General features: G+C 62.4%; 2 protein-coding genes across 7 annotated transcripts; both read left to right on the top strand.

The window, feature by feature from the left end:
- The first annotated feature begins 1,767 nt into the window (after positions 1–1,767).
- On the top strand, positions 1,768–6,211 carry PLPP2 (phospholipid phosphatase 2). 4 transcript variants are annotated; one of them, XM_062510101.1, is made up of 6 exons: positions 1,768–1,872; positions 3,733–3,884; positions 4,229–4,506; positions 4,691–4,748; positions 4,859–5,035; positions 5,129–6,211. In XM_062510101.1, the coding sequence occupies exons 1-6, from the start codon at positions 1,821–1,823 to the stop codon at positions 5,264–5,266; spliced, it is 855 nt and encodes a 284-aa protein (XP_062366085.1). In that variant the 5' UTR covers positions 1,768–1,820; the 3' UTR covers positions 5,267–6,211. The 4 variants fall into 4 exon arrangements, with proteins under 4 accessions (XP_062366085.1, XP_062366083.1, XP_062366086.1 ...); XM_062510099.1 differs by lacking the exon at positions 1,768–1,872 and adding an exon at positions 1,884–2,538; XM_062510102.1 differs by lacking the exon at positions 1,768–1,872 and adding an exon at positions 2,784–3,330.
- Positions 6,212–13,080: 6,869 nt separating this feature from the next.
- LOC134054440 (transducin-like enhancer protein 1) lies at positions 13,081–23,976 on the top strand. 3 transcript variants are annotated; one of them, XM_062510219.1, is made up of 21 exons: positions 13,081–13,112; positions 13,644–13,792; positions 14,450–14,513; positions 14,980–15,024; positions 18,260–18,322; positions 18,420–18,494; positions 18,830–18,832; positions 19,038–19,233; positions 19,684–19,706; positions 19,880–19,984; positions 20,129–20,173; positions 20,446–20,601; positions 20,867–20,993; positions 21,080–21,264; positions 21,336–21,412; positions 21,686–21,935; positions 22,137–22,384; positions 22,604–22,751; positions 22,833–22,983; positions 23,317–23,393; positions 23,563–23,976. In XM_062510219.1, the coding sequence occupies exons 1-21, from the start codon at positions 13,089–13,091 to the stop codon at positions 23,668–23,670; spliced, it is 2,319 nt and encodes a 772-aa protein (XP_062366203.1). In that variant the 5' UTR covers positions 13,081–13,088; the 3' UTR covers positions 23,671–23,976. The 3 variants fall into 3 exon arrangements, with proteins under 3 accessions (XP_062366203.1, XP_062366202.1, XP_062366201.1); XM_062510218.1 differs by lacking the exon at positions 18,830–18,832 and having other exon boundaries at positions 18,420–18,461; XM_062510217.1 differs by lacking the exon at positions 18,830–18,832.
- Positions 23,977–24,196: the final 220 nt, after the last annotated feature.

Genomic DNA, 24,196 nt, shown 5'->3' with positions numbered 1-24,196 from the left:
TCTTCGAGGCCCCGACCAAGCAGCAGGACCCGCGGGTGTGCTTGAAGCCTTTGACTGGGACCGCGTTCCCTCCCCTCCCTTTCATCCTTTGACACGGAACGATGTTTTCGGCCCTGTGTGACCCGAGTGCTGTTTCCGAGGCGGTGAGAGCAGCAGGACCGGATTTCCCCGGGTTCTGCAGTCCCCCGGGTTGCCGGGGAGGCTCCGGGATGGATTCCACAGCTCCTCAGGCTCCCGGGGGGCTCCGGGCTGGATTCCGCCGCTCCACGGCCCCGGCTGCAGCTGCGGCGCTCGGACAGCAGAGGGCGACACAGCGCCGTGCCCGGGACCCGCCCGCGCCCCCCGGGACCGCGCCCGGAGCCGCCGAACCCACCCTGGGCTCGCCGCGTTCCGCCCGGGCTGGACCGGGCTGGGCTGGGCCGGTCCCGGGCGGCACCGCCTGCGGCCTCGGGCCCCCGTGGGGCAAAGTCCTGCGGCGGCCGTGCGGTGCTTCCCCTGCGAGCTCCAGCGCGGGGGGTCCGGGCCGCGTCCTCGGAGCCACACTGTCACATCTGTGTCCCCACGGTGGCCCGGTCCGGAGCCTTCCCACATCCAGGACTGCTGGAGGCTTTGGTGAGGAGGGGGGAATTTATCAGCGGTGAGACAGTGTCTTAATCTTCACATCCGCTCCACGACACAGCATGGCCATCCCCCCAGCTCTCCTGCCTCGAGGCTCTCAGGTGTTTGGTTGGGGTCTGAAGGCAGCATGTGTGGGGCAAATCCTGCCCCAGCGGTGTGCCAGGGCCCTCGTGGCACGGGAGGGCAGGAAGAAGCTGCACCGGGGCACATCAGGGCAGAGGGAAGCTGGCCCGTGGTTCTGTCCCCTCTTCTGAAGTTCCAGGGCAACCTGAGAGCGTTTCCAACTCTCTCGGCTTCCCACAAACAGCCTTGACGTTCTCCACAGGCCACTCACGCTGCACTTCAATCACCCGCAGTTATCAGCCATGGGTGGTTTCTGTATTATTTATTTCCTTCCCCAGACATCCGGCATGGAGCAAACAGCCGGGATGCGACTGTCCCTGATCCCACCAGGGATCTGCTGTGGGACCTGTGCTCCAACTTTTGCTCCTGTCCCCATTCTGGGTTTCAGCATGTCCCCAAAACCCAACGGGAAGCACCGAGAGCCTGTTCTGCTCCCAGGACGTTTGAGGCTCAGGAAATGCAGCCCAATGACTCAGCGGGTAAATCAGCTCCTGTCTCACCCTATGTTCTCACACCGGTGTCTGCAGCATCCACAGGCTCTTGGACGTCCCTGCTTCACCTCAAGAACCCATCTCGCCACCGAGCCAGCACGTCTGCTTTGCACAAGCCGCCACCAGCGCAGCCAGCGTTTCATGGGCAGAATTTTCCTTTTTGTCCCTTTTTAGCCCTGGGGACATAGGCCCGAAGCGAGTGGGACTCGGGCGGCTCCCAAAGTGGCCTCGCTCGCTTTCTTCTCCCCCTTGCCCTTGGCGCAGCGACGGGAGAGAGACGAGGCGAGGCGGCGAGACCGGCCAGGCGGGGTGGGCACCGGGGGGCTCGGGAGGGCCGGAGCCGCGGACGCCGGAGCGGGGCCGAGGAAGCGGCGGGGGGCGAGCGGGGTCTGGGTCCAGAGGGGTCCCTGCCCCGCCGCACCCCACACCTGCCTCGTCCCCGCCGCTCCCGCCCCGCCCCGGCCCTGGGCGGGGGCACCGGCTCCTGCTCCGCCCCGTCCCGCCCGGACTTTACCTCCCGGCCGGGCCCGCGCCGTTCTGGGCCATGTGAGCCGCGGGGCCGGGCCGCGGGGCCGCACCGGCTGTGGGATGGAGCGCAGGAAGGTCTTCGTGGCACTCGACGTGCTCTGCCTGGCGGTCGGTGAGGGCTCCGTACCGGCGCCCCCGCCGCGGGCGGCTCCGGAGCGTCTCCGCGTCCCTCCGGTGCCCTCGGTGGGGCCGCGCCCTGGGCTGGGGCCAGGTCCGCGGGAGGCACCGCGGCCGGTGCCACCGGGCCGGGGGCAGTGTGGGAGGCACCTGCCCGGCCGATGTCCGGAGCTCCGGGCCTCCACCGAGAGCCACCGGCGGCGCGGGCGGGGGCGGGCGGGCACCGGCTCCTGCCTCAGCCCTACCGGGTTCCGTCGTGGCTCCTGGTTCTCGGGGCCGTTCCCTTTTCCTGGAACGGTCCCGCGGGGGGGCGGGAGCCCAGTCTGTCCCTGGCCGGGACGCTGCGGGAGGCTGCTTGGGCTCGGGCGGCACCGGGACGCTTCCTCCGCCGCCCTGGCCGCCTGCCCGCCGCCGAGCCCGGCGTTCCGCGGGCGGACGGAGCGGGGCCGGGGGCTCCGCAGCTCCGGGCCGGTGGGTTCGGAGCACCCCTTATAGGACCCCCCGGGCGGGTAAATGTTTCTAAAACTACCGCAAGGAAGTAACGAATTAAGACGGACTAAAAATAAAGGCCCCGATCGGGATCGCGGCTGGAGCTTCCCTGGCTGCGGGGCGGGAGGAGGCCGGGTCCCGGTGCCGCACGGAGCGCGTTTCCCTCCTGTGGGTCGGTGCTTTATATTTTTAGGGGAGCTTTTTTTGGAGGATGAAATTATCCAGAAAGAAAATTGGTGTCTAATTTGAGCTGAAAATGGACGTCTGAGGTGTGCGGGGAGGAGGCGGAGGGACTGGGACGGTTCCCTGCCCCCGGCGCTTCATCACCGCGCTCCCTGCCGCTCGCTCGGGGAGCGCAGGAGGCGTCGGGACCCCCGGGGCGGGGACGGGCGGGGACAAAGGTGCGGGCTCCAGGGAGATAGAGGAACAAGGGGAGGCGGAAACCGCAGGGAAAGGCGGAACCGGGAGAGGAGCCCGGCCTAAGGTGGCCTCCGGGGAGAGGTGGGGGGGGAGGCCGCTTCCCTGGAGAGCGTCCTAGGACCTGTCCTTGGCTGTTCTGAGCAGGAATGGAGCAGGGGCAGGGGACCCGTTCCAGCGGGGGCGTTGGCACGGCTGCTGTGCGGCGCAGAGACCCCAAACCCCCTCTGTATCTCGGGGACGGTTCTGTCCTGGGTGAGCTCGCAGCTGCCCATAGCCGGGGTTGCAGCGTGCTGGGTGGAAAAGTTTCCTTGCCCAGGCTGACCCAGCCAGTGCAGCTTCTCTCCAGAGTCCCGAGGAGCTGGAGGTGAGGAGAGGATGACAGAAACAAGGGCTGTGGGAGTATGAGGGGAGCAAGCCAAGTGCACTGGAGTCCCACTGTGCCGGGACGGGGTCACGCACCAGCATCTCCCAGCACTGGCTCTCCTGGAGCTCCTGTGAGGGTTCTGCTGGGACCATCTGGGGGCCCTTCCCTGCCATAAAACAGGTTTGCAAGATGCCTGTGCTCATTAACTTTATCAGCTCTGTCTTCCTACGCAGAAAGACTGGGCAGTGTGACGAGAGGGCACAGGATCAGGCCTTGCCACTGTTGTGCCTGGGGAGGATTGGGGTGGCTTTAGAGGCTCTGTCGGTGCCCTTTTGTGGCTGTCTCATGTGGTATCTGGGTGCTGCAGGCATCTGTGAGCTCTGATAGGGCCCTATCGCTGTCAGGGCAGTGCGCTGGTGGGTTCAAGGCCTTCCCTGGGTACAGGTGGCCTAGGACTTCATCCATGGGGGGATCGCTCCCTGGCATTGGGGAGCAGAGACTTAGGGATGAGAGTGTGTGCTGTGTGCTGGTGTGGAGCGTGCTGTCTGCTGTCCCCAGTCCTCACCTCTCTCTGCCTTGCAGCATCTCTGCCCTTCATCATCCTGACTCTGGTGAACTCCCCGTACAAGCGAGGGTTCTACTGCAATGATGACTCCATCCGCTACCCCTACAAGGCAGACACCATCACGCACGGCCTCATGGCTGGGGTCACCATCAGCTGCACTGTTATCATTGTAAGGAACTGCCACCCCTTTTCCTCCAGCACAGGGTCATGCTGACATGTTGTATACGGAAGCTGGGGCCCAGCACAGCCACCTCCAGAGTCCTGGAAGGGCAACAACACCCTCAGCTTGAGCCCCGCTCTGCTTGGGGACAGGAGCTCCCACTGGAGTGGCGGGAGGCACATCCCATGGGACTGGTTCCCTGCAGGGAGGGGGAGAGGGCCCGTGAGCTCCTGTGGCAGGTGGATGCCAGGGGCTCCTCTGCCACAGAGCCAGAGCATCCTGCTTTGCTCCTGCACCCCTGGGAGCTGCTCAGAAGCCCCCGACCCTTATCCCTTGCTCCCTGGTCTCTGCAGATCTCATCGGGGGAGGCGTACCTGGTCTACACTGAGCGTCTCTACTCCAAGTCAGAATTCAATAACTACCTGGCTGCCCTCTACAAGGTGGTTGGGACCTTTCTCTTTGGGGGAGCCATTAGCCAGTCCCTGACTGACCTGGCCAAATACATGATTGGCCGTCTCCGGCCAAACTTCCTGGCTGTCTGCAATCCTGACTGGTCCAAAGTGAACTGCTCCATCTATGTGCAGCTGGAGAATGTCTGCCAGGGAGAGAGCAGGAACATCACCGAGTCCAGGTGAGCTGTGGTGCCGCAGGATGTGTCTCTTCCACCTGTCCAGCAGTGCTGGGCTCACAGTGGCAGCCCCAGATGGGTATTGAGGTTCTCCTGTTGCAGGGCAGAGCTTGTGGAGTGAGTAGGGGTCTTGTGGGGACCAGCTGGGGGCTCACTCATGGTCTGACCCATCCTTTTTGCCCCACAGACTGTCCTTCTACTCAGGACATTCTTCCTTTGGGATGTACTGCATGATGTTCCTGGCGGTAAGTGCCATGCCACAGGAAGCCCCCATGGGTCCCATGGCCCAAGCACCCATGGCTGGGCTGGCTGCTGACCCCTGCCCTAGGTAATTTCTCCCTTCTTTGCTGCCCAGCTCTATGTGCAGGCACGGCTGGTGGGGAAGTGGGCCCGGTTGCTGCGTCCCACCATCCAGTTCTTCCTCATCGCCTTTGCCATCTACGTGGGCTACACCAGGGTGTCTGACTACAAGCACCACTGGAGCGACGTGCTGGTGGGGCTGCTGCAGGGGGCTCTCATTGCCGTCCTCATTGTGAGTGTCCCCCGTGCAGCCTGGTGCTCGGCTGGGCTCCTGCTTGACCTGCACGGACATCCCCAAACCATCTTTCCTGTTGCTCTTTTCCAGGTCCACTACGTCTCTGACTTCTTCAAGCACCGTCCCCCACGGCAGTGTGAGGAGAAGGACCTGGAGCGCAAGCCCAGCCTGCCCCTCACCCTGAGTGACCCCGACCACAATCACTACAGCTACCGGGGTGCCCCGTGAACCCGGACTGCACACCTGCCCCTTGCCATGCTCCTGGCTCCGGGGACAGGGATGCTGGCTCTGTATTAACCATTGGCTCCACGGCTCTGGTGCCTCTGGCTGACACAAGTGGGACAGCCCTGCCTGCTCCCACTCCCACAGTGCCATGGCACCTGACCCCCCGTGCCCGTGGTGCTGCCCTGCTTGCCGGTACCTGGTGATGCCAGCACCCTGCTCGTGGGAAGGGGATGTCCCCACTCCCTGTGTGTCTGAGTCACACCCCAAGGCTGCTGTCCCAGCCCTCCGTGTGGAGGAAGGGAGGGAGGGGAGGGCGGCACGTGGGGGTGGATTTATTGGGCTGGCAAAGCACACTGAGTGAAGAGAAAACTTCATGGGAAGTCTGAGATTGCCTGGGCCGAGTCTGTGTTGTCCCTGTCAAATTATCCAGCCATACAAGTACAAATCCTCACAGGCACAGAGGGAGGAGGACAGCTGCTGGACTAGCTATACGTTTTTGGAAAGGATTAAAGCAATCCAGAGCTCTTCTCTGCTCCATTGATTACCTTTAAGAGCAGTCCTGCCTGCCAGCAGCTGCTGTGAGCAAGGGGTGCCTGGGCAGGCTCTTCTCTGGCTGTGCCCAATTCTGCAGTGCTGGGAGCCAGAACTCTTTGCTCCCTGCCTGCTTCACGCCTGGCTTGGGCAAAGGGATGCTCCAGCCTTTGTCCCTCCTGCAGCTTCATCTGATGCTTTAGGGTGTGTGGCGGGGCTAGGGAGACATTTTCTGTGGTAAAGGAAAATAAATGGGGATGTGGAGCTGTCCAAATGTCCTGGGAATGTGGGAACAATGGGTACAGAGCAGTCCTATCACTGACACGTGGCTGCCTCCAGCCCCGGAGTGCTGTGGGTCTCTTTTTAAAATGCATTTTCATTATGATGTTGTTTTTAAATTAGATCATCCTTAAAGAATGTCTGTGTCAAGCCTGTTCTCTTTCTTTCATGGATGCTTCTGGCCTTGGAGTGGATAGGCTTAAGTGTTTGGGGTTTCCTTTTCCCAGGGAAAGGTGTCTGAAGCCTCTCAGCTGTAGATGGGTCTGTCAGGGCTGCTAAGCCATTCTCCCAGTTGCACTGGGAAAGGTGGGCTTGACCAGGGCTGCTGGGAGCAGCAGCATCCTTGAGCCACGTGCTTATTGCCTGTGATGCCTGTGAGATGTCACATTCATGGGGACTGTGCTTTGGCTGGGCAGCCCTTTGAGCTGAAGAGAAAATGTGGCTGGCGTGGGGCTCCAAGACCCATCCCAGCCAGGTCCAACCTGGCGTTGCCTTTGCCCTGACCCAGGAGCCTCCTGCACTCCCCAGAACTGTGGCTCTGCTCTGTGAGGGAGGAGGGATAGCAGGGAGAGGCTCTTGGAAAAAGTGACGCTTTGTGCCTGCAGCTCCCTTGGCTGCTCCAGCAGCCAGAGTGGAGGGAAGGCAGGGAGGGAGCTGAGAGCCTTAGAACAGTGACCTCGGTCCCTCTGCTGCCCAGGGGCTGTGGTGGGGACAGGTGATATGGCCAGGCTGGGAAGCCTGGGGGCACAGGGCCTTCTGACTGCTGGGAGGCAGTACCCTGGAAGCCTGAGGGTCCCCCCAGTCCCTTTGATGGTGGGATGGGCAGTCCCAGGGTCAGCTCTTGCCCACACTCGGTGAGTGCAGCTCCTCTGTCCTGCTGGGAACAGCAGGAAGGCCCGGGCTGGCTGCGTGGTGTTGATGTGCTTGTGCAGTGTGGGTGACTCCAGTCTAGACAAGCCCTGATCAAAAACAACCTCCCTGTGTGGAGGGAACTCCCTTTCCCTGACGCTACTTTACTGTTTTCCTCCAAGAGCCTTCTTCCCACAAGTACTTCCCTGCTCCCCCAGCAGTCCTTTCCCCATCCCAGCCCTCCAGGCTGGTTGTTTAATATCCGTTGGTGTAAAACAGAGCTGAAGGAAGTGCCAGGGCAGGGCAGCTCTGCCGCAGGGTTTGCAAACAAAGATCTGCAAAGGCTCAGCAGCTCCTGGAGTTGGGCAGTGAGGCACAACCCAGGTTTGGGAGCTGCCTGCTTGATTTTCCTTTGGCCTGTTGTGATGCCCAGCAACTGCCCCAGTTCCTGGCACTGCCTCGACAGCTCCTCTGCATAGCCAGGAACGTGCCTGCTCCCTTCCCTTGAGATCTGATTGCGCCCCTTGGATGCATCTCTGGAAAAACCAGCCGGGCCACAATGCTGCAGTGTGTGGCTCCGAAGGGCAGGGCTGGCTGCTGCCAGCTGGGAGCTTGGCTGCTCCATCCCCCGGCTCACAGCTGTGCCCCGTGCGGGATGGGCTGAGACCTGACCAAACTCGTGGCATGCCAAGCCACATGTAAGCTGCAGGAGTTCCTGAGCCACGTCCAGGCACAGCAGCCTGCTCCAGGTGTGCTCCCTGGCCCACCTCTGGAGGGACAGGGATGCTGGCAAGGGGCTGCCTGTGCTGGCTTCTCAGCAGAGCTCCTGGGGAAGGCAAAGCAGGTCCCTTGTCAGCTGTGAAGTTTGGGATCCATCCTAGACCTGGTCATGGCTGAACACCACAGCACCCTGACTGCTGCTGCAGCTTCCAGCTGGACCCTGCTGCCATGAGAGTCTGAGCCCCTGGAGAGGCTGGATTGGGCTCCTGACAGGCTGGTACTGCTCCAAGTAGCTGAGGAGAGGGGAAACAGGGTCCAGGGGTGGGATGAAGCCTGTATGCCTCTTTCTTGGTTCAAGATTTGAGCTTGTACCTCACCGGATGGGTCAGAGCTGGTATGAGCTCTGTCCATCCTGTTTGGTGAGTCCCAGGAAGCCCCTCTGGTGTTCAGGGTGAGTTGTGGCTCTGGGCAGTGTGATGACTTTTGACCGAAGTGTCCACCCTTTTAAGTGGATGACTCAGGAGCTGGGGATCCAGTCCTGGTTGTGCTGGGGCAGATTTTGCTGCGGGCTGAAGCCAAGCAGCGTTGGCCTGCGAGGCATGGCTGGGACCTGATGAGAGCAGTCCTGTTCCCCGGCGTCAGCAGCTCCACGCACCAAGCATTCTGCCAACAGGCCTCCCTTCCAAAATAAGCTGCTTCTGGCAGCACACAGCCAGGATCTGGCTTCCAGCCCGTCTCTAGAGGGGGCCCGGAGCTGCCTCCCCCAACCTGTGCCTCCTGGCTGCTTCCCACCGTGCCACGCAGGCATCCTCCCTCCCTTCTCCCTGGCACCTGGGACCCGTGCCGATTCCACGGGTTTGGATTGCCCTGGTCCCATCCCCGTGTTTCTCCTCGCTCTTGGCTTCTTTCCCTGGCTGAGCGGGGCAAGAGGCGGGCGGAGGGGCTGAACTTTTCTGTGCCTGCAGCAGCTTCCAGGAGCGGGCAGCAGCCCTGCCAGGAAGGATGTTACTCATGCCCTAAACATCCCCTTCCCTGGACGGCAGCCACAGGAGATTCTGCGGCCAGATGCGCCCGCGGCTCAGGGGCCTGAGGTGGCCCCGGTTCGGGGGTGTGCTGGGGGACACCGACGCCATCGCACCCCGGGCTGGGATGAAGGCAGCCCCTGGCCGAAGGCAGGGGTCTTTCCCCCTCGGCTTGCAGTGGTCAGGGAGGCGGTGGGTGCCGGACCGGGACACGCGGAGGTGGCGGCGCTGGCCCGGAGGAGTTGAGGGGGGTCCGGCGCGGTGGGGACCGCGGCGATGGAGTCCAGGCTCGGGTCTCCGAGCGGCCCCGGCCCCAGGGGAGCCGGCCGGGAACGGGCACTGTCCCGTCCCGCCGGGGCGGCAGGGGGCAGCAGGAGCCCGGCGGAGCCTCCGAGCGGAGCCCCGGCGTCCCGGCCGGAGGAGTCCCCGGTCCCGGCAGCGCCGCCGCCCAAGCTCCGGTGTCGCCCGCGCTCCTCGGCCCGGCCCATCCTGCGGGGACTCTGCGTGGATCCAGATGCTCCCTCCAGCCTCTCTCCTCCTGTTCCTCTTCCTCTGATCCCACCAGCGCTGCCTCCCCCACTGCCTTTAATTGACGTTTCCGCTGAAATATGCCCGGTTCCAGGGATTTCTTTGAACTCACTAAGAGAAGAAGGGAGCTATAGAATAAATTAAATCGGCGGAGAAGAAGGAAAGGAGAGAGGAAAGCGCTCTCGAGGGAGGCTGTTAAATATCTCCTCTTTCTCACCAGAGCACCAGGCAAGAAAGAACTTGTCCTCGCCCGTGCCTGTCCCGGGTCACCTGCGCTTGGCGCTGGCCGGGGATGTCCCCGGGCAGAGCAGGAGCTGGGGGGGCACCGCTGGAGCCGTCTCCGCCGCGCAGGAGCCCTGGCCCCGCTCGAGCCGGGCTGGCATGCGGGGAGCTGGCAGCCGAGCCAGGGGAAGCAGCCTGAGGGTACGAGCAGCAGTTTTGTTTTCTGCCGCTTGCCAGGGTCCGCGCAGAGCTGCAGCGCTGCCAGGGACGTGCTCTGGGGAAGCGCTTGGCTGCTGAGCCCCGGGCATTGCGGGGTGGCTGGCTCTTCCCCACCGGCCCTGGCTCCTGCTCAGGGGCAGCTCTGACCTGTGGCTGCGGGTGAGTGGGAAGCTCCCGGGTCCTTTCCTGCCTCTCTCCTGCCACGGCATTTCTACCGAACCAGAGCTGCGCTGCCAGGCTCCCGTGGCTGCAGGTCCCTCCGGTCACGGCACGGATCACCGTGCTGCTGCGAGCTGCTGTCTGAGCGCTGCCTGCTGGACACCCAACGTGGTGTGAGCCAGGTCGTGCCTGCCAAATCTGCGCCTCTCCCCGGGATGCACAGAGTGAGCGGCCGTGGTGATGGATGGCGCTGCCAGAGCCCTGCTACCAGGGATGGGGTAGAGGGACTGCGGGTGAGGACAGGAGATACGGCAGTGACAGGATTTTCCTCATCAGTGCTGAAATGGCGTTTCCCTGCAGCCGGGGGGGGGGGGGGGGGGGGGGGGAATACGGGGAGGGGACAGCCCAGCCTGTCCCTACTCCCAAACCCTGAATGGCTGAGGCCTCCCCAAGCACAGCACGGTGTGCGGGGGCTGCTGCAGGGGGCTGTTCCTAGGGCAGAAGGGATCAGCAGGATCCTGCAAGGGCCCTTGCTGGGGTCTCTGTTCTCTTCTTCTCCCTTGGTCTCTCCACTCAGCCAGGCCCTCACACATATCTTGGCCCCCTCAGCCCCATGGTGTAATGCTGGGAAGCAGAAGAGCAGGGGGGACAGGGTCCCAGGCCGGGGAGAGGGGTTTAGAACAGACATGGTGCTTCAGTCCAGCTCTAAACTGCTGCTTTTTTTTTTTTCCCCTTCCTCTCCTCTATTTTAATATTTTGCCTTAACATGACCTTGGCCAAATTATTTCCCCTCTGTTTGAGATTTATGGGCCTCTTCCAGAAATGATCTGTTCTGTCTACGAAAATAGACATCGTGCTGTTATTACATTTTAAAATATAATAAGGATTGGGAGACTGCTCTTCTGCTGCTCTCCCCAGCAGTTCCCCTCTCTCTACAGAGCACAAGCCCCACTGGTTGCTGCTGTGGGGCCAAGAGTGGTGCAGTGAGAACAAGGACATCCTCAGCTCCAGAGTGGGGGAATCTCTCCCTGTTTGCCCTCAGCAGAGCTGGAATAGCAGGAGATCTCCCATCTGAGATCACAGCTGCTCTCAGAAAATCCCGGGGCTGCCAGGGAACAGACTGGGCAGAATGGGGCTAAACAAACAGGGCTTCCCACAGTGGAACTAAGGGCAGTCTCAGACTCAGTAAAGGCAGCAGAACCTGGCTCAGAGCTGGAAAATCCTGCTCCCAGCCTGAGGGGCCAGCACAGCCCATCACCCCCAAGACTGCTGAGTCCTTTGGGCAGGAACAGGGTGGCTCTTGCACAGTCCTGCTCTATTTCAGTGGGTTTGTTGAGGTTATGATTGTTATTGTTCTTTTATTCCAGGGGCTGGAGGCAAGTTGCCGTGTCTGAGGAGGGGTTCTGGTCCTCCCAGTCCATACCCTGCCAGCTCCGCTGGCAACCGGCGTCAGTGGCCGGCCACTGTCTGTCCTGTGAGCCGAGCCATCGCTGCCTTTGGACGACGACAGGACCACGAGGATGGAGCTGTGGAGAGGAGGAAAGGGCTGCTGGCCTGCTCCTGGATTAAGGTTAAAGAGGGGGAGAGGTGGACAGACTTCTCACAGCTGCTGCTCCTCAAATGTTTTATTTCCTGCTCAATGTAAGCCTGGATTGACCTGCAGCAGCAGAAAATGTCGAGCAATCACGGATCTCCCTGAAAGGAGTAAAACCACCAGAAAAATCCACGAGGAAACCCAAAAGGGGTTGTGTGCACCTCGGCCTTCTGGCTGAAAACTCAGGGAGCTCTGGGGGGACAGTGACAGCGCTGGTGGCGATGCAGGGCTGTTGTAGGGCGGCTGGGATGGCGACATGGGCGTCCCTTTCCCATCTGCCCACCCCAAGGGACTTGGGGTGATGGCAGGAAGCTGGGGGCTGTCAGACCCCTTTCCTGGAGCTGAGAAACAAGGCTGGCCCAGGAGCCTTTCCCAGGAGTTCGGTCTGGCAGAGGGGTGCTGCTGCTCCCCGCCATCACACGCTGCAGGGAATTCCCGGTGAGGCGGGACCTGCAGCCCGGGAAGAGATGTGTGGGTGGTGTCGGGTTCGTTTATTTTCTTAATTAAAAAAAAAAACAAAAAAAACAACACAACAAAGAGGGGGGCGGACACGGAACGGGACACGAGGACTTCTTGTGTTTACCAGCAAAAAGCCCCGAAACCGAGCCCGGGGCAGCAGCTCCGGTACAATTTCCCGACTCCGTTTTGCGGGCAAAGCCGCGGTACGGGGGACGGGGGTCTCCGCCGCGGGGCCGGGCCGTGCCCCGGGATCCCGCGTGCAGCGGCGGGCGCGGCCCCTGCCCGGTCCCCGCTCGGTCCCCTCCGGTGCCCCAGCCCCTCAAGGGTTAAACCGCGGCACCGCCCCCTCGTTCGCCTCTCTTGATTGACACCCCGCGCGCCGGCCGGGCCCGAGCTGGCCAATGGGGAGGCATCTCCGCGCTCCCCACGTGGGGGCTGCCTCCCTCGCCGCGCTCCCATTGGCTGGCGGCGGGGGCGAGTGCCCGCACGGGCCAGGCCCCACGTGGAGCTGGCGCTCGCGCTCGTTCATTGATCGCGCTCCGCAGAGCGGCGGCCGCGCGGGCGGGGCGGGGCGGGGCGGGGCGGGGGCTCGGCCCGGCTCGGCTGCACTCGGCTGCGCTCGGCTCGGCCCGGCCCGGCCCAGCCCGGCTCGGCCCGGCTCGGCTCGGCTCGGTTCTACCGGGCTCGGCTCGGCCCGGCCCGGCCCGCCCCGCCCCGCCGCAGGGGCGTGCGCCTGGGGCCGGGTCCGGGTCTGGGACCCGCAGCGCGGTGAGTCCCGTCTTGTTCCGTCCCGTCCCGTCCAGGCGGTCCGGTCCGGTTCGGTTCGGTTCGGTTCGGCTCGGAGTTCCGCCGGCCGGCGTCCAACCCCGCTTGGGGATGGGTCGGCGGCGAGGCCGGTCCCGCCCCGCGGCCGTACCTGCGGCGGGCGGCGGCGGGGCCATTGTCTGCGCGGCGCGGGGGGCCGGGGCTGGGCGGGTCCGCGGAGCCCGGAGGGAGCCCCGGGGCCCTCGGTCCCGGCGGGAACGGGGGCGCGCGGCGCGGGGGGGGCTGCGGGCGGGGCCGGGGCTCCGGGGCTCCGCTGCGGCTCCCGAAGGGCCCCGCGCCCCCCGAGCAGGGCCGGGCGGTGACCCCCGGGTTCTTCTCCAGGGCCTGATCCGGAGCTGGGAGCAGTTTCCAGGCCCCGTCCCGAGCCTGCGGCGGGGCCCGCGCGGCCGGAGGGTTCCGGGCCTGTCCGGTGCCAAGGATGTTCCCGCAGAACAGGCCCCCGGTGAGCCCGCGTGTGGCCCCGTCCCCTCGCAGCAGTGCCGCCCTCGCGGGGCCTGTGCCCCCAGACCCCAGCTCCCCTCTCGGTGCTGACCAACAACTGGCTGCTGTTACTGTGTGCGATGCTCGGGAGCGATGCTGTGGCTCTTCCCAGAGCGGTGCTGAGCCCCAGCGCTGCGGGTCTGGGCTTTGTGAGGTGCTGGGAGTGGGATTCACTGGGGCGTGATGGTGGGACGGTGACGGGCAGGCAGGGATTTCATCTGTGTGGTGGTTGGGTGAGGACAGGCCACTAGGTCTGTGCCATGCCCAGTGCCACCCGTGGTCATGAATCCTCTCTGGCTCCGTGGCCAAACTGATGCTGACAAGGGTGACTCGGTGCCTGGCTGTGGCCACTTTCCTCTCCAATTACTCCTCCTGTATGTGCTGCTCTCCCAGAGGTGCCCCTAGCCTCTTCCCTGGGCGCAGGAAACCCCTGGGGGATGTGCCAGCCTTGTTGGGCAGCAGCAGTGACCCTGGAGGTCCCATCTCTGCCTAGGCCCATCTCCAGGCACCCTCTGCTGCCTCAGGAGCCACTGTTGCTGCCAGTGCCATCCCCAGCACCCCCCAGTCCCTCAAGCTGACTTACCCAGAGACCTTGGATCGCATCAAGGAGGAATTCCAGTTCCTGCAGAACCAATACCACAGGTGAGAAGCTGCCAGACTTCACATGCCAGTGTGTGAACTGGACGCTTCACTGGTGCTGGCTAGCAACAGGCTCCTCTTGGGCAGCACCATCCAGTGTGGCTGGTGGACTGGTCCCTCCAGAGGATTGCTGTGCCAAGCATCACCTTGGTAGCTTGAAATGACTCTGTTTGAGGTGGAAGCTCAGCCTTTGCCTGCCAAAAACCCCAGGAGGAGGTGCTGGCTTCCAGCACCCAGCTCCTGGGCAAAGCCAGAGCCATCACTTAGATCTGGAGTCCCTCTGATCTGTGAGGCTGCTGTCCAGGATCACCTCCCCTTCCCCACACTGTTCGGGGCAGAGCAAGGTTTGAAACACAGCTAAGCTTTGCAGCTCACTCCATTTGGGAAGCAGATGCTGGGGAGGGGGTTAAGAGTCCGTGCAAATTGCTCCCTGATGCCCAGATCCCTTTGCCGTCCATCTCCTCTTTATCAGCCCCTTCCCTCCCTCTTTCAGGTGGTTTTCTTGGTTTGTGCTGGGAGATGGGATTGAAGCTGAGAGGAGGCTGAAGCATGTGGTACACTGAGAGGGAGGGCTCGTGCTCTGTCCAGCCAGGGACATCCTGTCACTTGGAAGGACCAAGGGGGGTTGCTCCTTCTCCCTCTCTTTCTTTATTTTTACAGCTTGAAGTTAGAATGTGAAAAGCTGGCAACAGAAAAAACAGAAATCCAGCGTCATTATGTCATGGTTAGTGAGCTCTACCTGAAAGGAGAAGGGCGGTGTGGGATCTCCTCTGAACCATCAAAGGACGTGCAGGGATGCTTTGCCTTTCCCTTGCTTTTGGGTTGTGTGGCCAGGCCCTGAGATCTGGTTCCTGTGGCTGTTACTGTCTGGTTTTCTCCCAAAAGTGTTGTGGTATTGGAACAGGACTTTCTGCTGCAGCTTGTGGTGGCAAATCTGCTCCTATGTGGGTTGTCCCCATTCCTGTAGGAGTCCTGGGAGGACTGTGTCCATCCTGTGGGCTGCAGCCATGTGCCAGAGAAACCTCTGCTCCTGGGAGAGGAGCTGGGGACCGCATTGTCCCCATGGCCTGGCCACACCATGACTGTTTGTGGCCAGGCTGACCTGGTGTGCCAGCACCACAGAGGACTTTCTTCTTGTGAGTTCCCCTGGTCTCCAGAGCCGTGCTGATGCTGCCTTCTCTCCCTCACAGTACTACGAGATGTCCTATGGCCTGAATATCGAGATGCATAAACAGGTGAGTCTGGGTGGGTTGGGAGCTCTGTCCACCTCCTTGGTCCCAGCTCTGTGGCCCCAATTTGCTATCTGGGCTCTTCAGGGCTGTCCCCACAGACAACATGGGAAGTTGCTCCCTGCTGTAGCCCAGGAAGCCCAGTGCTTGTGGGGAATATGTCCCCTTCCCTGTGCTTTGTGTTGCTGTGTGCCATGGCCTTGGCTGCCTCCTTAGCTCTCCATGCACACATCTGTGCTCTGGTTTTGGGTTCATGGTGCCCTGCCCATGGTGGACTGCAATGCTCGTGTTGTGTCAGGCAGAGAGCAGTGGAGGAGGACTTGTGCTTGCATGGCTGCTCACACCAATAGTGAGTGGTCATGGAGTGACTTCTGAGGCTCCTTCCTCAGGGCAAGGTGGGCTACAGGGTCACCTGCAGCAGGTTAATGGGCTCTGGCTCGACACCTTTGCAACTGTCTGCTGCCCACTGGCCCAGGGGCCGGGGCTGAGGAGCATTCTGAGGAGAAAGAAGGGTTTGGGGGTGTTGGTGCAGGGTGGGCTCTCTGGGTGCTCAGGGCTGTGCATCCTCCCTCGCTGCTTCCCCATCCCTCCCTCCCTCCCTCAACTCCCTCCCTCCCTCCTTCAACTCCCTCCCTTCCTCCCCTGTGCCGAGCTCCGGGTCACCAGCTGCTCTGAGACAGAAGGTTTCTTCTCATCTATTTTTAAAGAGGCTGCGGAGGAGCCTGGCGAGGCGCGCTGCCGCCGCCTTCCTGCCCGCCCCGCGCCCGCCGACGCCAACTGTTGCACGGGTGCCTGCTCGGGTGGGCACCGTGGCGGTTCTGGCCCCTGTCCCCAGCACAGGGCAGGTTGTCAGCCACTCCTGCCAGCTTTGTACCCGCTGGGAGAGCGTTCTGCCACTCTGGGGTGCCCTCCTTGTCCTGGCATCCCTGCTGAGGCCGAGGTGTGAAGCTGCCCTTGTGAGGGACGATGCCCAAGGGTCTGCCCTGTCCGGAGCCTTTCCCTGGAGGGCTGCGAGCTCCTCTCCTCTGGCTGCTGGTTCTCTTCCAACCCTCTCAGGCTCGTGTTTTCTGCCAGCCCCAGGTGCCGCTGGCCGCCGGCCAGTGAGCTGTCGGCACTTTTAACAAGGGCCCGTAAGTCTGCTCTGACAGCCAGCGGCCATTGTGCGAGGAACGGGAACTGCCGGTGCAGGAGCCGCGGGTTATCGCTGTCCTGGGGGGATTGGGTCGCTCTCTCTCCTCCCCTTCCCCCAAATCCTGTGTTACTCACGGCCGCAGGCAGGTCCTGAGAGCTCCTGGCTGCCCCTGAGCCCCCGATGGCCATGGACAGAGGCTCGGTAGTGGCGTGGTGTGGTGTGGTGTGGTGTGGCCTCTGTCCTTGCTGTGCCCCATATCCCCAGGGGCTCCCCAGGTGCTCAGCAGCACTGGCAGCAGCAAGGGTCAAGACATGGGGTTCTGCTCTGGGTTTGTTTGGAGGGAAATGGGGCTGGGGGGCTGGCTGTGGTGGTGCAGCTCTCCAGGCAGCCACAGACTTGGCAGGAGAGGATCAACACAGGAATGAGCAGGAGACGTTAATTTTTTTTTATTGTTGCTTTGTTTTTGGCATGGAAGGGGCCTGTAGTTTTCTATAAAACCACCTCCCCGAATCTGCCTGGCCTTGGACTTGCTCACAGCAAGCCAGAGGGGAGGCGACGGTGCTGGTGGCTGGGGGGGCTGCAAACAGCGTGATCATTTTTCATGCTGAGAGCGTTAAAGTGCCAGTAAATTGCACATTAACGAGTGCGAGTGAATTGGAGGCAGCTCTCCCCAAGGAGCTGCTGCCCATCAGTGCATTAGGGAAGAGAATCCATCACTGCCGGCCCCGGGAGACAGCTAAATCCTTCCCAGAACTGCCGGCTGCCAAATCTCCTTGCTCCCCCCTCTTCCTTTCTTTTCTTTCTCTTTTTTTTCCTCCATCAGAAGGGGAAGTGAGGGCAGGTGCCAGATTGTTTCTGTGCTCTGGGGCTGGCAAGAGCAGGTTGGCAGCTGCTCTGGAGGGTAGCATAGAATGTCCCTGGGTCTGTGTCCCCACACCAGCCGGGCAGTGCTGTGGCCCCTCACCCTGGCACTTCAGCCCCCGCACTAGCTGGGTGTGGGTGATGTGCCCAAGGTCCTGGCAGGGAGATCCAGGGGTCATTCTGTCCCTGGGGCCCTTCAGCCTTTGGTCTCCTCTGGGGGCTGGTAAGGAAGTCTGGGTTCAACCATCTCATCTCGTCTCAGCCTTTGTGCTGGCTTCACAGGGTTTTCATCCTCCCCACCAGGGTGGACAGGGATGTCCACCTTTGGGGCTGGAGACAGCATCTTACCTGGACTCCCGTGCCTGGGACATCCCCTGCCCATCCAAGAGCAGAAGGATTCCTCCCCCACCGGGTTTAGGGAGAGCTGCTGATCTCTGTCCCCTCTCCGGTGCTGGGGACCGCTGTTGCCTCGAGCAGTGGCTGCTCTCCTGGCCATCAGCAGGGGCAGAAACCTGCCCCCGCAGCCTTTGGGACTTCTTGCCAGGGTTGTGTCTGTGAGGCTGGGGATGGCAGAATGTCTGTGCTGAACGTGTGTGCTCTCCTCTCGCCCGAGCTGTGCAGGGTGCAGCTGGTGGGGGCCCTGGAAGCTGGAAGAGGGGTCCCACGGGTATATGGGGCCCTGGAAGCTGGCAGGGGGGTGCCATAGGAACATGGCACGGCACAGCACGATGCTGCTCTCCCTACCCACCCTCTGCGCTCCTGATTGCCGGTGGCACTCGAGTGTTGCAGAAAAACAGCAGCTGGAAGGAGAGCATCTCTCCAGGGCTTCCTGTGTGCTGGGAGGGCGGCAAGTAGTGGGCGTGGTGCCGGCAGGAGGATGCGAGGAGGGCAGGGGGAGCCTGCAGGGGCCATGGCTGCTGGGCCAGGGGTGGCCTCCATGGCATGGGCGGGAGGCTTCATGTCCCTGGCAGGGGAGGAGCCGGAAGCCGTCCCAGGTCTCTCAGGGTGGGGATGGAGGATGCTGGGGTTTGAAAGGGGTGTTGTTAGGAACAGGAATTGTTCCCCCCAGGGTGTTTCTGCTCTGTAGGGCTGAGCAGCAGCCCTTGGGGCTGAGTGTCAGTACCCTGAGACTGCCAAGCACCAATGGAGAGGGGGCTCTCCTGGCAGCATCGGGGCCCCTCAGCGTGGGATCTGTGACCTCTGCTCTGCCCCTTGCCCTGACGGGCTCTGTCTCTATTCCCCTGCCAGACGGAGATCGCCAAGCGGCTCAACGTGATCTGCGCCCAGCTCATCCCGTTCCTGTCTCAGGAGGTGGGTGAGCCCTCGGGCCCCAGCCAGATGTGCAGAGCTCCTCTGGGGTCCAGGGAAAGAAACGAACCTGCCCAGCCCCACTCTTCTCTCCCCACAGCACCAGCAGCAGGTGGTCCAGGCCGTGGAGCGAGCGAAGCAGGTGACTATGACCGACCTGAACGCGGCCATCGGGGTACGTCAACCCTCTGCCCACCACTTCCCGCCACTCCAGGGCCAGGGCTGAGGGGCTCTGTCATGATGGCACCTCCCAGGCTTGTGCCATCCCTGAGCTGAGCCCCCTCCAGCCCCTGGCTGCAGTCCCTGCCCCTCATGCCTTCTCCCACTCATGGCTGAATTGAGGGCAGGAGAGGGGAAAACCAGGCTGGGCTGGGGGCTGCCAGCAGGACTCAGGAGGCAGGAGACACAGCTGGGGGTGGGGGCGGTGGCTGGTACGTGTTGTTGTGTCCTGTGGCCTGAGTGGAGGGGGATCATCACCACCCCCACTCAGTTATTCCCTCGACACTGCAGCAGGTCCCCATCCAGCCCAGGGTAGGAGGGGTCGGTGGGAGGGACGTGGTGGCCCCCAAAACATTACTGGGGGCACCCTGGGTGCATGCCTTGCCCCTGCACATCCAGGCCCCATTGCTGACTGACCCAGGGCTGCCTCTTGCTCCGCACTTGCCCAGCAGCTGTGCTGGCACAGCCCTTCGACTCTGCTCTCTCCTCTCCTCCCCAGCACCAGCTCCAGACCCAGCACCTCTCGCACCATGCTCCCCCCATCCCGCTGACCCCCCACCCCTCTGGAATGCAGCCCACTGGCCTCGCTGGAATCAGCAGTGCCTCAGGGCTGCTGGCACTCTCAGGGGCACTGGGGGCCCAGGCCCAGCTCCTTGCCAAGGATGACCGAGGAGTCCATGACACGGAGCCTAGGGGTGAGTGTGGGGGGAGCCAGAACTTGGGCTGGCTGGACCTGAGTGAACCTGGGAACAGGTGGTGCTGGGCCATGGGGCTCCCTCTACTCCCCATGCGCTTCTTACCTGGACACTGCCCTGGGGTGGGGGCCAGGGCTGGGTGGGGGCCACTTGTCCATGCCTCAGGGATGCCAACTGGGCTGGAGGGGCAGGGGGCTTACAGCTGCAAGGGGTTTGGGTGGGGAGCATCCTCCAGTGACCAGCACCCTCGTGGGAGGGTGGTGAAGTGGGCTGGGGGGAAGGTGTAATCCCTGGGGGTTGGGCTAGGACCACCCTGCTGCTGTTGTGCTGCTCTGGCCCTGCTGTGAACCATGGGTGAAGTGGGTGACCTTCTTGGGGGGCTCTTGGCGGTGACACAGCATGTCCCCCTTTCCCTCCTCCTCCTCCTGCTGCTCCTCTGCGTTGCCACAGCAACAGACCGAGACCCTGGCCCCGTAAGTGCCTTTTTCTTCTCTTGCTCCATTCTGTGGTAGCACCGGCTGTGGTCGGGACACAGGGCTGAGCTGGGGCCCTCCATGCTCCTGGAGTCAGCTCTGCCTTGGTGCTGCCTGTCCCAGGAGCTGTGCAAAGCATCCCCAGTCACTGACACTGTGTCCCCTCATTCCAGAGTTCCCTGGCACTGTCAAATGGGGAGCGTGCACGAGCCATCGCTGAGTACCTGAGCAGCAGCAAGAAGAGGAAGGTGGAAGAGAAGGACTTTGTTACAGACTATGTGAGCTCAGAGCTGGGGGGCTTGGGGTAACCCCATCCTCTCCTGAGGGGTGATGAATGGGGCTGTCTGTGCCTCTGGCACAGCTCCGGGTAGGAGTGAGGGCGGCTCCAGCCCCTCTGGCTCCAAACGTACTCCACATTTCAGGGCAGTGATGCAGACAAAAGTGAAGACAACTTGGTGGTGGATGAGGTCAGTGTGATGGGACACTGAGAGGGGTCTGGGGTCAGTGTGTGCTGTCCACCTCTGACAGTGGGGCTAACAGGCTGCTCCAGGCAGAGGTGGGCATCACAGGGAGGTGTCAGTGGGAGTTGTGCTCCCTGACCCTTGCCAGCAGCAGCAATGACCCCCAGGATCTGGGCTGGCAGCCTGGCCCTTGAGCTTGAGCTGCCAGCTCTCCATAACCTTGGACATCCCTGCTCTCCTGCCTTCTCTTCTCCCTGCTGATTTCCCTCCCGCCCCAGGACCCCTCTTCCCCTCACAGCGTCCACTCCTACTCGTCCCGGGAGAACGGGGTGGAGAAGGTCCCGCTGGGAAGGAAGGAGACCATGCCCCTCAGTCCGACCTCCATGGCCTCCTCCAGCAGCACGTCCCCATCTCGGAGCAAGGATGCGCCCACGGTACGTGTGACTCCCCTGAGGGCCTGTGCTTGTGTTCTTGTGGCCCAGGCTCGGCTGACAGAGCAGCCAGACGTGGGTCCCCCCACCTCCAAACCCATGGGGCAAAGTGCTGGAGGGACAGGGAGGGGCTCCTGCTCCATTAAATCTCAGCTGGAATCCCTTCCCACAGACCCTTCAGTACTGTCTGGGCTGGGCTGTCATTGAGGGGGAGCTAACAGGGACCTCCTGTGGTGCAGTTGCCACCTCCCCATTCTGTTCCTGGCAGGTGGAGAAGGCAGGGACGCCCAGCCTGAAGTCCAGCACCCCCACCTCCCAGGGTGACACCCTCCCAGGCTCCAGCAGTGCCCAGCAGTTTCGCCCCGCTGCTGCCAAGGTCCCCGTGGACCCCCTGGGTGAGCTTGGCCCCGCTGGGGCCTGGGTGGGTCCCCAAGCTCTGTCTCCAGGGCCCCATCCCTTCACTCTGCCTCTCCCCCACCAGCCCTGGGCCTGAGGAATCCGCTGGGAGTACAGAGCCCCTACTCGGCCGCCTTTGGCTTGGCCCACCCTGCGGTCAACGGGGACGTGGCCGGGACTGGTGCCTATGCCAGCCTCCACCTCATGTCCCCGCAGCTCAACGGGGCTGCGGCCGCCGTGGGAGCCAGCGGTTACGGGCGCTCACCCCTGGTGCGTGACCTGGTCCCCTGGGGCCGTGGGGCCACGGAGTGTGAGCTGCTCTCACCTGCTGTCCCCTCCAGGTGGGCTACGACCCGCACCCCCACATGCGCGTCCCAGGGCTGGTGACCGGCATGCAAGTGGGAACCTCGGGGAAGCCGTAAGTGGGACTGGGATGGCAGGGCATGGGGTGGATTGTGGGGCCAGAGCTGGACTGTGTGAACAAGCTGGGGGCAGCAGAGATGGGTGGCACAGCCTGTGGGAAATGTGGGCTATGGTTGTTGTGTGCCTAGCTGGCATCACTGGGTGTGTTCTGCTCATGGCTCTGACTCCAACTCCTGCTGCCTGTGTCAGACCCGCTGGGACCCGCGTGGCACCAGCCACTGTCCACACAGGGTTCTGCTCTGCTTCTCACTGCTCTGCTCCCTTCCAGCGCCTACTCCTTCCACGTCAGCGCCGACGGGCAGATGCAGCCGGTGCCTTTCCCCCCCGACGCCCTCATCGGCTCCGGCATCCCCCGGCACGCGCGGCAGCTGCACACCCTGACCCACGGCGAGGTGGTCTGTGCTGTCACCATCAGCAACTCCACACGACATGTCTACACCGGGGGCAAGGGCTGTGTCAAGGTGTGGGACGTGGGGCAGCCGGGCACCAAGACGGCCGTGGCTCAGCTGGACTGCCTGGTGAGGAGGAGGAGGAGGAGGAGGAGGAGCAGAAAAGCCTTTGGGGTGGGGCTGGCAAGGGGAATGTGCTCCTGTTCGAGTGGAGGGGACAGAGGGGCCTTTCCCATCTGCAGTGAGAGGAGGAGATGCGTCTCCTGCAAGCCCCCGTGTGCTCATCATCTCCTTCTTGCCTTGCCCTGTTGTCTGTCCCCCCCTGCTCAGAACCGTGACAACTACATCCGTTCCTGCAAGCTGCTCCCCGACGGCCGCAGCCTGATCGTGGGGGGGGAGGCCAGCACCCTGTCCATCTGGGACCTGGCGGCCCCCACGCCCCGCATCAAGGCTGAGCTCACCTCCTCTGCCCCTGCCTGCTACGCCCTGGCCATCAGCCCTGATGCCAAAGTTTGCTTCTCCTGCTGCAGCGACGGCAACATCGTGGTGTGGGACCTTCAGAACCAGACACTGGTCAGGTGAGTCTGGGGCAGAGTGGAGCATGGGCAGGAGTGCTGGAGGCTACTTGGGCCAGGGACAGCTCAGTCCCCTGCAGCCTGTCCCTGCCCCTCTCTGTGTCTAATCCTGGCCATGGGAAAGTGCCTGTCATTAGGTGTTGCACTGCCCACGCTCACTGCTGCAGGTGCTGGCTGCCCTGACAGCTGTGCCCTCGCCCTCTCCATCCCCCTCTTTCCCAGGCAGTTTCAAGGCCACACGGATGGTGCCAGCTGCATTGACATCTCCAACGATGGCACCAAGCTGTGGACAGGAGGGCTGGACAACACCGTGCGTTGCTGGGACCTGCGGGAGGGGCGGCAGCTGCAGCAGCACGACTTCAGCTCCCAGGTAGGGCTGGAGCCCTCTGGCAGTGCCACGGGGCCAGGTGCGACCTGCTGAGACACTGTGTGAGCCTGTCTGTCCCCTCAGATCTTCTCCCTGGGCTACTGCCCCATGGGAGAGTGGCTGGCGGTGGGGATGGAGAGCAGCAACGTGGAGATCCTGCACGTCACCAAACCTGACAAGTACCAGCTGCACCTCCACGAGAGCTGTGTCCTCTCTCTCAAATTCGCCTCCTGCGGTAGGCACGCCTGTCCTGGCCCCCCCTTGCTCTGGAGCTTCATGGATGCCACTTCTACTTCTGTCCATGTGTCATAGGGCTCGTTGCACTTGGGGCAAGCATTTGTTCTGGTAGCCATCCCTGTCCCTGGTGGATTACAGTCAGAGAAGGGACATCCATCCCGCTTGGAGCAGCGCAGGCTGCTGGAGCCAAACTCCCCTTTGTGTTCCCTTGGCTCGTGGTTGGCAGAGATGTGGCTGCCTCTCTGTGTTTCACAGCCTGGGGAGGATCTGTTGCTGGGATGCAGCTGCTGGGTCTGATTTGGTGACACAAGGCTGCTTTGTCCCTCCACAGGGAAGTGGTTCGTGAGCACGGGGAAGGACAACCTGCTCAATGCCTGGCGAACGCCCTACGGAGCCAGCATCTTCCAGGTGAGCAGGGTTGGGGGTTCCTGGAGGTGAGGCTGCCCAGTACAACCCTGCTGTAATTGTGTGTCAGCAGTAACAAGCCCCATAAACTCATCTCTGCAGCCTCCCCAAGGAGTGGGGGTTGGAACCTTGCTCTCTGTCTGCCTCTTGTGCTTACCCCTGTTCTCTGCAGTCGAAGGAAACCTCCTCCGTCCTCAGTTGTGACATCTCCACTGACGACCAGTTCATCGTGACTGGCTCAGGGGACAAGAAAGCGACAGTTTACGAGATCATTTACTGAGCCCAAGAGGTGCCAACTGCAGGACAGGCAGCTGTCCACATGGGTGGACAGGTGGACTCTACCTGCCCTGCTGCTGACTTCCCAAAGAACATGCAGCCAGTTGGCTGTGGCATCCCAGCTGGAGGAGAGCGGAGAGGGGTGGAGGTGACCCTGGGACCGTGGCCAGGCATCGTGCAGGCTGCTGCTCGGGGTGGATTTCCTGGGGACTTTCTCCTTGTTTTGTTCTTTGTGGGTTTCTTTCTAAATCTAGACTGTGGGAGTTGGAGATGGGGGGGGGGGAGGTCTGGTATTGTTAGGGATTTTGTTTGGGTGCGTTTTTATTTTTAACTTTTTGTTGTGGGTTTTTATTTGTTTAAAGCTCTGGGCCTGCCAGGGTGGATGGGCTCTGGTCTTTCTTCCCTCTGTGCCTCCCAGGGTGTATTTAATAATAAAAACAAACCAAAAAAAGGCAGCTGTGCCTTGTCCTGGGCAGTAGCCTCGATGCTCTGTGGGAGTGGGATGGAACCAGGTGAGAAGGGGTGAGACC

The sequence above is a fragment of the Cinclus cinclus genome, chromosome 28 (assembly GCF_963662255.1).
Source record: "Cinclus cinclus chromosome 28, bCinCin1.1, whole genome shotgun sequence".
In the NCBI taxonomy this organism is placed as follows: Eukaryota; Metazoa; Chordata; class Aves; order Passeriformes; family Cinclidae; genus Cinclus; species Cinclus cinclus.
This window is presented reverse-complemented; position numbering and strand designations above follow the sequence as displayed.